At 34.4% G+C, this 12,771-nt stretch overlaps 1 protein-coding gene across 1 annotated transcript; it reads left to right on the plus strand.

Moving 5' to 3' along the window:
• Window positions 1–2,623: 2,623 nt before the first annotated feature.
• Window positions 2,624–4,032, plus strand: HELRODRAFT_166862 (hypothetical protein; the record flags this gene model as incomplete). Its single annotated transcript, XM_009012053.1, has 2 exons — window positions 2,624–2,778; window positions 3,225–4,032. 2 exons carry the CDS (start codon window positions 2,624–2,626, stop codon window positions 4,030–4,032), a joined length of 963 nt encoding a protein of 320 aa, XP_009010301.1.
• Between the last annotated feature and the right edge of the window lie 8,739 nt (window positions 4,033–12,771).

The raw sequence follows: 12,771 nt of genomic DNA on the forward strand, positions 1-12,771 counted from the left end.
TAATTGGCATCGAAGATTGCTTATAAAATTATATAGGTCGGTCATTGAGGCTAAGTTCAGTCTCTTTTTTTATTTCAATATATTATCAAGATTGTGTTGCATTTTAAGCCACCAAGTTTAACAAATTTCAGTTTTTATTAAATATTTTTAAAAGTTTGCTTTGCGTTAAGTTTTGTTATATTTATATTAATACATAAGAGGCATGTTTATATTGTGGTCAGTGCTATAAGGCGTGCGGAATCGCACGGCGAATACGCCGCAGAGATGCTATAAAAGGCGTGAAAAATCCGCACGGCGAATTGAACGTGTTAATGCTATAAGGCGTGAGGCCGCACGGCGAATTCGTCGTTGAGATGTTATAAGGCGTGCGATTCGCGGGTAAATACGACGCTTGAAATTATAAATTGTGAGGCATCTGCACGTCGAATTCAACGTTAAGATGCTATAAGGCGTGCGAATCACGAGCGGGCGAATACATTTGAAAGGTGTAAAGCGTGAGACTAGCAATGCGAATTCGACGTTAAGATGAAAATGAAAAAATAACCCTAACCAGCATGCCGAATTTGACGTTGAGATGCTATAAGGCGTGCGAATCACGAACGAGCGAACACGACGTCATAAATCTTGAGAAACCCGCACGTCGACTTTGAGATGCTATAAGGCGAATCACAAACGGGCAAATACGACGTTCGAAATTATATATCGTGAGGAACCCGCACGTCAAAATGTTATGAGGCGTGCGAATCACGAGTGGGCGAATACGACGCTTAGACGGTGAAAAGCGTGAGATTCGCACGACGAATTCGACGTTGAGATGGCCGAAGTCTGTACAACAAAGTTGACGCTATTTTGACGATACAGGACGCAGTCAAAGCGCAAAATTTGACGTTTATTAAGACAATATAAAGCATTTTTGTTATGGAATAACAATTTTTAAAATAAAAAATTTATTGCATCAAATGTCGTAGAGTAACACACACAGACAAACACACATATTTACACAGTAATGCACGCGGGTACATTGTTCATGTGTTAAGACGAAACAGTTACCAAAAGACCCAAGATTGTTATATCAACGCTGTCGACAAAACCACGTCCCTTTTGGTAGCCTATTCATTTCAACACATGAATAGTGAGTGGTACCAATTTACGCAGCCATCACACTGCACCCCCGAAGTACGAGTTTGGTTGTCTCTTCCAGAGTGATGTCTACAAACAACACAAACATACAAATTTTGTCCAATTGACCACATCTTATTTTCTAATTTTGTCCATGCTTCATTGGAAAAGTATTGTTTCAAGGTGGACATATTAGCACGGTCATCTGTGCATCTTGGATCAATTATTTTTTTAACATCGTTAATTGATGCTATGCAATCCGTCTGAACACAGTTTTTGGCTGTTTCTTCAGATAACTATAAATAAACAAAATTTAATTACTATTAATCATCATTAAAAACTTCATTTTAATTTTTTAAATTATTATTATCACTTGCAACATACAACAATAAACAAAATTTTATCATCACTAATCATTATTAAATATTTCAATATAATTGTTATTACTACCTTCCGATTTTTGCAGTATGCCACATTAACTGCTGCAGTGCAACCACACAACAAGGAAACTTTCTTTCTATCACACCAACGGCTTTTTCCACATTCACAAATCCATCTCCTAACTTTAATGACTCGGAACTCATTTTTTCAAATTAGAGTTATAAAATAACAGATTTTATTTTATTTAATTAAATTATATCAAACAAAACAATAAAAATCAAGCGAATCTTCAAAAGCCTCGCCGCTCACAACTGAAAGAAGAAGGAAAATGAATTCTTGCCAAAGATAATAAATAATAGTATTACGACGCGCAAATAAAAATTTATTTAAAAAAATTTTTTTTTTAATTTATTTTCAATTGTAAGTAACGGAAATTTTTACAAATACTTTTTAAAATAATATTCGGCATAAAAAATAATTTTTGAACATATTTTTCGTACGCACGCCTTATAGCAGTCTAACAAGTTCATGGTCGGCGTGCGGCCCGCACGCCCGATAGATTTATCGTTATATTGTATGCATAAGATAGAAATTAAAAGAATTAAACATTTGTCTTGTCGTTCTGACCGGAGATGCCTTGCAAATAACAACATATATTCAAAAACGTCCAGTGTTAATTAAACTCTAATAATTTAACATTTCAGTTACCCTCAACATCATCGCAGCCAGTTGAAAAACCATCCACATCTGCTGTTAAATTGGTTTGTATGTTTGACAGGTTATAACATTATATATATATCAAATAAAATTTTTCATCCAAGATGTAAAGCTGTGCATGTCTAACCTTTAGTCAAAAAAGAAGACTTTTTTTGAAAAGCAGAACACACAAATCTGAGTAGGTTTTGCACAGGACATCATCTTGGTTTGAAAAATTACATGAAAAGAATCGGCCTCTGTGAATCAACTACATGCAGACTACGTGGCACGAAAGATGAGGATATGGAGCATATTTAGACTCGATGCGTGTTACTGACAGATTTGAGAATTAGATATGGTTTAAATTAAAAGGAAGCTTGAATGAATTGACCACGACACCTTCTGCTGCTAATTAAATTGTTAAATGATGTTTTTTGCAGACTGGAGAAGAAACAGATGGAGTATGAACCACTACAACAATAACAGCAGCATCTCCGTCAACTCCAGCACACCCGTAGCAATCTACCGGCACCATCAAAAACCGATCTACCAACTCAGAGAACCGCAAGATCGGGAAGGACAGTTTGTCTCCCATCTCGATATCTTAGCTAGTATCGATCAACAGCATACGCTGACGATCTGATGGGAAAGTGTTGTTAGACCGCACATCCTATTTTAGGCACGTGGCAATTTGCTATAAATACCAAAAAAAAACAAGGCAACTTTTTTTACAACTTTAACGATGGAACTCTTCGTTGTCAATTCGCATTGTCAAACACGTTTTCTATATTTTATAAATAAAATATATTATAAACAATTTGCTTGTTACTTCTTATATTGCAAGAAATCTCGCAACAATTTTCTCATTCTCACTATTTCATAATACCTGTTAAATATTAGTGTACTAAATCCACTTTGGCTAACTTTGGTCAGTTTTTATAAAATTCTTAAATTGTTGCTTTTGTAGGAATCAAACATTCATTTATTAACTATCATATATATGGATATTGCTGCTTTGATGCTGCCAGAGAAACAAGAAAAGCTGGTCCTCTTGGTGGTCGAGTGGCTATAATTTTGAAAGACTCCTATCGTTCTACCAAGATCGATATAAAATTTAATCCGAAGACGTTTGAATGCCTATGTGTATCATCGCTTCCATTTTGTTCCAATAAAATTAGTTGGGTTTCCATCTACAGACCTGGTTCATCACAAATCACATCAACGTTTTTTGATGAATTTCGTCAACTTCTCAAAAAACTCACAGAGCTTGGTGGTCAGGTTGTCATAATGGGCGATATCAACATACATCTTGAATATCAAACAGAGGCGCATGCTGTTCAGCTAACCAGCCTTCTGACAATGTTTGGTTATCTTCCACATGTTCAGACACCAACGCACAACAAAGGTGGTTTGCTGGACGTTATCATTACCAGGTTTGAGTTCAGAGTTCACAACATCATTGTCGATCCGCCAATCATATCTGATCACAGTTTGTTATATGGTTTGCTGGATATTGAACTACCTAAAACTACATGTCTAGTCAACAAAAAAGTTCGAAACTTTAAAAGGATCAATATAGATAAATTAAAAGATGCACTATCAACGACTGATCTTTCCACTCACAAAAAATTTGTAGGTCGCAACATTGACGAACTTTTTGACATCTGTGATACGCTTTGTGAACTTATGAACAAATATGCACCGCAACGAGAAATACGGATTCGTATAAAATCGACACCCTGGTTTGATGATGATTGCCACAAAATTAAACGCTGTGTACGCAGGTTGGAGAGGGTTTATCGTCGCACCAGAGATCACTCTGACCTAATTCGGTAGAGGTCAGAATCGTTGAGGAAACATAAACTGTTTGCTTCAAAAGAACAAGGTTATTGGGAGTCGTTAATTACCTCAAACTTCGTAAATTCTAAAGTGCTGAACTAGTTCTTACTTATTGATCACCTCACTTTTATCGATCACCTCACTAACTCACTAAGTCATCATTTAGTCTATTAATAAGTCACCAAATATATTAATACTCATTAAACTTTTTCACACACAGGCCTAGCCTTTATCTATCGATCACCTCACTAACCCACTAAGGCATCATCTAGTCTATCAATTTGCCGTTACTTCATTTTATATTCCATCGTCAATTACTTTTTTTTTATTTGTCTTATTATTATTTATTTTATTCTAACATATTTTATTTTTCATGTTTTATCATTTCTCTTCCTCACTTTTTGTATTTATTTTCTCACTTATTTGTTTAATTTTGTTCCACTGCCTTGCATGTTGTTACAGTTTCTGCGTCTGTCAGATCCTGATTTTTAAAGAATAATAATAATAATAATAAAAAACTGGGTAAATAAATAATAAATGGGTAAAAAAAAGACAGGCGCGTCGCCAACTGAATCCATCTTGGCTGGTGACTACCTGGGGTACATTCTTTCAAAATCATCAGCGACATCAGGTGTAATCCCGGTAGATCATCAGTAGATCATCATCAACAAACTGATTGCCGTCTTGATTACTGTGATCAAATTTCATGCGATGATTTGAAATCAGTGATATTATTATCGCCTTCAAAATCATGTTCACTTGACCCAGTCCCGACATTCATTTTGAAAGAACTCTTGAGAATATTGCTCCCATTTTTGCTCCAGATAGTTAATCAAAACATCAGTTCATCGAAAATTCCGAAATCACAAAAAAAGCGATAATAAAGAGGTAATCTCGGAGACGGCAAAGTGGTTTTTCCAGCAATATTATTGCTATCTATTTGCAGCAGACTTGCAACTGTTGCCTGACTGATATCTCCCATACTCCAGTAGTATGTTAACTGAAACAAGCGAAAAGAATTGAACAAAACGTAAATAAGTTCTTTTTTGAAAATTAAATCACAATGGTAATTTAAAAAAATTTTTACCATAATGTACTGGTCTAATTTGAGACGGTTTTTCCATAAAAGCTGCCGCTTCTTATGGTTTTTGTCTTGCCGCAACCAGTAGTGTTGGTGCAGCGCCAAATTTTACCATCGCAGGCTTTATGGTCTTGTAATTTCATTGCACGACCACAAACGCAAGTCATGCGTGACGCAAGCAACTCGTGTTGCATTGCCCAATTGATTGCATCGTTTGTATCACGAATTCTATCCATTAATTGGAAAGACGAAACGCCATGCAAAACAGGATAATTCATTTTTTTGTTTAGACGCGACAAGAGCAGACGCGGTTTGTTTTAAAAGTGAAACTATATTTTCAACAGATACGTTTAAAATTTTGTTACACATTTTATCATATTTTTATAACTTTATTGAGGTTTTGTGGTTTTTCTAGTCAAAATTGGTTTAAACTTTTGATTTTTTTAGCTTCTGTAATTCTAAAATATGTTTTCGGAATTTGGCATCTTTTCACAAGCTTACGACTTTGCTTTTATTATTTAGTTTAACTTTTAGTTGTAACGTGGGAGGAGCTGGTGTGTTGTTTTTTAAACTGTTGACTATAAGTAAATATTGCTGGAAAAACCACTTTGCCGTCTCCGAGATTACCTGATAAAGAAAGTTGATTTATCACCGGTTTCGGTCAGCAGTTACAGGCCAATATCAAATCTTAGCTTCATCTCGAAAATAATTGAAAAGGTAATCGCCAAGCAACTGTTGAATTATCTTCACAAAAATTTGTTAATACCTAAGTTGCAATCAGGATTTGGTCTGGTTTTGCCACGCAACAACAACTTCAGCAGCTACAATCTCTCATCAAAAAACTAATTCGCTTCAACTACCTACCTGCATCATATCCTACCGTCACTCAGATATTCAACACACTCGATTCAAGGCTGTTCAAGAAAATAGAAAATAACAACAACCACGTCATCCATCCTCTACTACCACAAATCAAAACTACAACACACAACCTTCGTCAGCGCAAACATAACTATCAAGTCGTCGCCCAATCTACATACAAGGAAAAGACCTTCATCACAAGACACCTCAAACATATTAGCATTTAAGAAAACTTTATCATTACTGAATTAGTTTTTACTTATTGATCACCTCACTAACTCATTAAGTCATCATTTAGTCTATTAATATGTCATCAAATATGTTAATACTCATTAAAACTTTTTCACACACAGGCCTCGCCTTTATTTTTATCGATCACCTCACTAAGTCATCATCTAGTCTATCAATTTGTCGTTACTTTATTTTATATTCCATCGTCAATTACTTTTCTTTTATTTCTCTTATTATTGTTATTTATTTTATTCTAAAATATTTTATTTTTCATGTTTTATCATTTCTCTTCCTCACTTTTTGTATTTATTTTCTCACTTATTTGTTTAGTTTTAATTTTGTTCCACTGCCTTGCATGTTGTTACAGTTTCTGCGTCTGTCAGATCATGATTTTAAAGAATAATAAAAAAAAGGATTTGGAAAACATCACTCAACTGAAACCGCCCTGTTGAAGGTACTCTTAGATGTATTTGAAGCGGTTGATAATGGAAACATTGCCATGATTGCACTAAGACGTTAGTGCGGCGTTTGATACTGTCGATCATGAGATTTTATTAAATCGGCTCAAAATATCGTACGGTATAGATGACTCAGCTCTAGATTGGTTTTCGTCGTATCTGTCATCAAGAACCCAAACGGTGATTGTGGGTATTAACGGATCAGATGTCGCAAGTTCAGGATTGACTCGCGGTGTTCCGCAGGGATCGGTTCTTGGGTCGTTGTTGTATTTGTTGTATGCGGCCGATATTATTAGGGTAGTTGAAGAAACTGGACTTTAATGTCATTTATAAGTAGATGACATTCAGCTATATGGTTTCTGCCTAGTGAAATCATCACATAATCTTCGGCAAAAGATGTCGAACACAATAGACATTGTTGGTAAATGAATGTCGGCTAATAAACTAGGGCTAAATGTTAAAAAAAACTCAACACATCTGGCTTGGTACTCCACAAAGATTGAAATTGATGAATGATTTTACATCGTCGTTACTCGGTGTTTTACTGGATTCACGTTTGTCAATGGAAGAGCATGTCAAAAATATCTGTGGGAATCGTTTCTATCAACTGCATAGAGTCAGAACCACCAGACGCTTCCTCAATATGGAGTCAACTAAAACACTTGTACATAGTTTTGTCTTTAGTCGAATTGACTTCTACAACTCGATAATGTATGGAGTCAACTTATTCCTACAGGACTGTGTTCAATCAGTATTAAACGCTGCAGCAAAATTGGTAGCTGGCGTTTCTAAGTTTCACTCCATCTCAGTATACATGTGTGGTGAACTCCATTAGCTGCGGTTTCTAGAAAGGGTTAAATTTAAAGTGGCCCTCTTGGTAAGAGACTGTCTGAATGGAAATGCACTAATTTACTTGAGTGAACAACAAATACCGGTATCGAAGGTACATGGACGTAGTCATCTTAGGTTGTCGAACCATGGGGATCTGGTTATTCCCTCCTTTAGTTCATAAAAATATGGACGGCGAAATTTGCTGTAATGGTGGGTGAAATTTGGAACTCACTTCCTGTACAATTAGTTCTGTACAGTTGGCACTGATGTACTTCCTGTGCTTCCTGTACAGTTGGTACTGATGATTCCATCACAGATCGACGGCTGTTCAAAAAACATTGAAACATCATTATTTCAACACTGTACACCAAAGAAAGCGTTTCTGAGGTCTTTTCGAGAGAGGCGCCATACAATTTCTGATACTGATACTGAATTATTATTAAAGATTATTGCAATTTTCAATGTTACCTAATCTATGTTAATTTTTGTTTTTTTGCTTCTCTCTCGATCTTCTTTCTTTTTCCTGAGAGCTTGTAAACGAGACGGTTCGAGGTTCACGTTAGAATAAAGTTAAAATTTTTTACGCCTGAATTGTGTTTGTTTTGTTTATTTTACTTCACAACAAGGTGTCTTGTTAGTTTCAGAACGCTCGTACTAACACTTCTGCTAAATCACTTTCATTATTTAAGGCTGGTCTCAAAACTTTTCTATCTAAATTATTTTTAGATGAATGGCTGCTAAATTGTTATACCAAATTTTTTTTATTGATTATTTCATTCTTTGTCTAAAAAATCAAACTTAATAATAATAGCATAGTGGTAAGTGTTAAGTTTTATGTTTTATTTTAAAACATTATGACTTATGATATACATATATTTTCTTTGGACTAAATGTTTTTTGCTTTGTATGTAACTTCACTTTTCTCTTTTCTGTTGTTCCGGTTGATAAAAAACAAGTCAAAAACGTTTCTAAGTTTACTTCTCTTCTTTTAATGTCTTTCAATATTATATTAATATCATCAGTTAATTAAAACGATCTACGTGACAAGAATTTTAACAGGTTATGGGCCCAGATGGCGTTTTTTTTAACAATTAATTGATTTGACGAAGAAAATTTAAAATAAAGAAATATCGGAATGATTTTCTTTGAAGAATGAAGTGAAGAGAAAACACGTGCTTCTTCATTCTCTTAAAGACGATATTTTGCTTCTAATTAAAAGGTCAAATTGAAAGACAAGGAAGAAATGGATCTATCAAAAGTGCAAATCAAACACTTAGAAGGCAAAAGTAATTGGTTGAACTGAAAATCAAGAGTTTGTATAATACTACGCGGCATTCCTGATGCAATGGACGTAGAAAATGGCAAATTAAAAGGTTCAGATGAATTAAACGATGACACAAATAGAGATGAGATAGCAAAATATCAAATTGCTTTGAACAAATTCAATAAAGCAGATTGTAGTGCTATGATAATTTTGTCAACCAATATGACCTATAAAACGTATGAAAAAGTTCGTTTATTCAGTAATGCCAGAGATGTTTGGTTAGAACTTCATAGGTTGTATGATGAAGTTAATGAAGAAAAAGCATACAACTTATGCATGAAGTTCTTCAGTTATGAAATGGATGAAAGTTCTGATGTTGTCTCTCATGTTACAAAATTCAAGAATTTTTGGAAAGATTTAAAGGTCGAGTTAGGAAAAGATGAAAACAGTGACTTATTGCTGATGTGTCAAATAATTGAAACTTTGCCAGAAAAATATTTTTCATTTGCTGCAAGGTGGAGATTGTTAAACAAAACTGAAGGTACAGTTGAAACACTCACAAATCAATTGTGTAGCTATGAAAAATCCTTGGAAGGCAAAACTGAAAGTAATAAAGTTTTATCCGTCAAAGCAACAAGTGAAAAGTCAAGATATTAATATGTGGAAGTGAAAAGTCATCTCAAAACATGAAAGGTCAGAAACTAGATAAATTTGTCAGCAAATCAAAACGGCTGATATGTCATTACGTGTCTTTTTAAGCTGTTGACTATAAATAAATATTGCTGGGAAAATCAGTTTGTGGTCTTCGAGTTTACCCATAAACACTATTTATATTTTATATGCATGCTATTTTGCTTTAATTTTGTTTTTCATTTATTGCTTGCTTAACTGCTTGTTTACTTTTTTATGCTTATTTGATTAGTTATTTGATTTTTAGATGCTTGCATAATCGACTTAATACTTGTTTAATTGATCATTGATTTTTGTTCTATGCAGTGGCGGATCTAGACAACTTGACAGAGGGAGCCAAGATTTTCAAAAATATATATTATTTGACAACCGGGCCGGAATTTTAAAAAAAGCTTGGTGACTGGGGCGGGGGAATTTCTAAAAAAGTTTCTAGATCTGCCACTGGTTCTATGTCTGCTTGATTTATTATTACTTGATTTTTGTTCATTAATTTTATTAATTAATGGCTTGTTTAATTTTTTGTTTCAATTTATATGCTTGTTTGAGTTAGTTCTCTGTATTTTATATGCACGAGGCTGCATTCGCGGTAAATATCGCCGCGTTTAGTTTAAAAATTACTACGTTCGCGGTAAGTATCGCAGTACATCTATATTATATTTCGTCGGCGATAAATACTGATGGTTAAATGATAAACAATTACTAGGTACGCGGTAGATTTATTAATATTATATATATTAATTTTTTGCTTGGTCGGCTGTAATTGCCGCTGCGTACAAAATAAATTATTAAGTCAACTGTAAACAACGTGTTTTCGCTAGTAATACTATACTCAAATGCAAATCTTTAACAGAATTTCGTTTGACAGCGTTTACTGCTTTGAAAATATACATTGTTTCATAAATTTAAAGTTATATTTATTTTTATTATTTAAACTATAAAGAAAGTTATATTCAAAAATTTGACAGTTTTTAGGTATTGGATGTTCATGATGATTCGCCTCTGGAGGTTTATGGTGATGCTTTGGAGCCTGGAAATATGGTGAGGAATCTGGGGGTTTGTGTTTGATAATTTCCTCATATTAAAACACCACGCCATTCATCTCTACAAGTCTTGTTTCATTCACATCAGAAGATTGCGCATGGTCCAAAGGTTTCTACCCCATAATGTTTTTCGTTCTCTGGTGGTATGCTTTATTTTGTCTCACTTCGACTATGGTAATGGTTTGTTATATGGGGCACATGGGATTGTGTTAGATGTATTGCACCGGTTGTGGAATTTGGCTGTCCGATTGGTATACGGCTTGCAAAAGCGGGATCATGTCTCGAATGAAAAGATGAATCTACGTTAGTTGAATGTCCGACAGCGAATTATCTTCAAAATCACTGTTCTGGCTTTCAACTGTATCAGTGGTAGATGTCCGAATTACCTCAGTAAAGCGTGCGTTCTTGTCAGTTCTGTTGCACGTGGATGTCAGTTGCGGTCGGTGGTAGATGGTAAACTATTGGTCCTCAGGACGAGAACAACATATGACCACCGTCGTTTTTTCATCGCTGCTGCTACGGTTTGGAACTCACTGCCTCTGAATGTCCGTCGGACTGGCTCCATTGCGTTGTTCGGAAAACGTCGGAAGTGCCATCTGTTCTGTTCACTGACATTTGTTTAATAATAATTGCTACTTCATGTGTCTATGCGTGTATTTGTGTTTTTTGTCGGTTCTCTTATCTTTTTTATTTTATATTTTACTACTTTGTTATTTATTTTATATATTTTGGTACTTTTATCATTTTTATTTCATTTTTATTACTTTACTATTTATCTTACATAGTTTGGTATTTGGTAATATGTTTGGGTATAGTGTTGTCAATTTAGACTTTATTTTTCATTGTTTACATAATTTGGAATTTATGTCATATTTACTTTGGGTATTCTTTCTTTTATTATTTCTTGTGCCTTATCCTTTCAGGACTTTGGCAACCTGAAGAAGTGCATAAAGTCCGATGGATGTCCAAAATTCTGTACTCCATCAAAATGGTCCTCCTTGAAAAGCTGATCCATTTGATGCATCCAGGACCAATCATTATTGTTTTTCTGCAGTTAAAATTGCGCAGTTTCACTGATTTTGTGTGCTTAATATATAGTAACTGGTGGATGACTTGTGGATCTGCTGTAGATGCCGCATACAATTATTTGACTTTATATGATGATGTTGTTAATTGCAGTGATTTGAATGAATTTAAAAAAAAGTTGCATGATTTTCTTATGAATGCTAAATTAAAATACAATTGGAGAGCGGAGTTGAAGTATGACTACTCGTGAATGCTGTTTATAGATTTTGGATGATGGTATAAATGTTTGTTTTGACATGATTGTCTTTAAGAGAGGACGATATATATGAATGGTTGAAATTGGAATTTTTATGAAGAAATGTTTGCGTATATATATATAAAGTTGAATTAATAATCGAAGTTATTTTTTTATATTTTTGTTTATTTATTTATTTTTTTTGTTTGATCTTTATGTATGAACAGAACATATTAACATATATTTATGTACATTATTGTTTATGTGTTAAAATTTTATAGTTAATTTTGTGTCGCGGGCATAGGGACATTTTGTCTTCGCCCATGTTTTTTCTCATAATAATAATAATTTCAAAATCTTCTCAAGTACACAGCTATCATTTCTGATATAGCTGGCAGTGCTGTAAAAGCTCTGAAACGTCATTTGTGTCCAGAAATGATTATACTGGTTATTTTCGGTGATGGTATTCCTAAACCTGAAATGCAGTACTTAGTGAAGAAAGTGCTAGCAGTAAAACCACTTGATGATTTAAAGCTTCCCCAAGATCGTTACGGGGGCATTCTTAGGGATTTGGTAAACCAAAGTTTCCTGATGCTATAACTGAAAGAAAGAGACTTGGCGATTTGGTTACTGGTAATTCATGGTTTATTGTCCAACTTTTGGAAATGGACATAGATTTTCTAAACGATGACAGAAAATTGGCCAGGCCACCCAGCGTTCCTGATATCAAAGAAGATAACAACCTGTCTAAATGTTGTCAGTGACAGTGCTGAGCGCAGTGTAAAGTTAAGTGTTGATTTCATAAAAGCAGCCAAGCCAGAGGAGCATTACCAGAACATCCTCTAAGTTGTTGAGAGCCACAGGAAATAAACTCCTAATCCAAGAAAACGAAAGTCGATAATAACGATGATTAAAATGTGCGAGTATACTGTGAAACTGTCATGATGTTCTCAAACTATTTACATTTGTGTATTTTTTGCTAAAAATGACACTAACCTTCTTATGTGCTGTTTACTGTT

This window comes from Helobdella robusta, assembly GCF_000326865.2.
Source record: "Helobdella robusta unplaced genomic scaffold HELROscaffold_10, whole genome shotgun sequence".
NCBI classification, from domain to species: Eukaryota; Metazoa; Annelida; class Clitellata; order Rhynchobdellida; family Glossiphoniidae; genus Helobdella; species Helobdella robusta.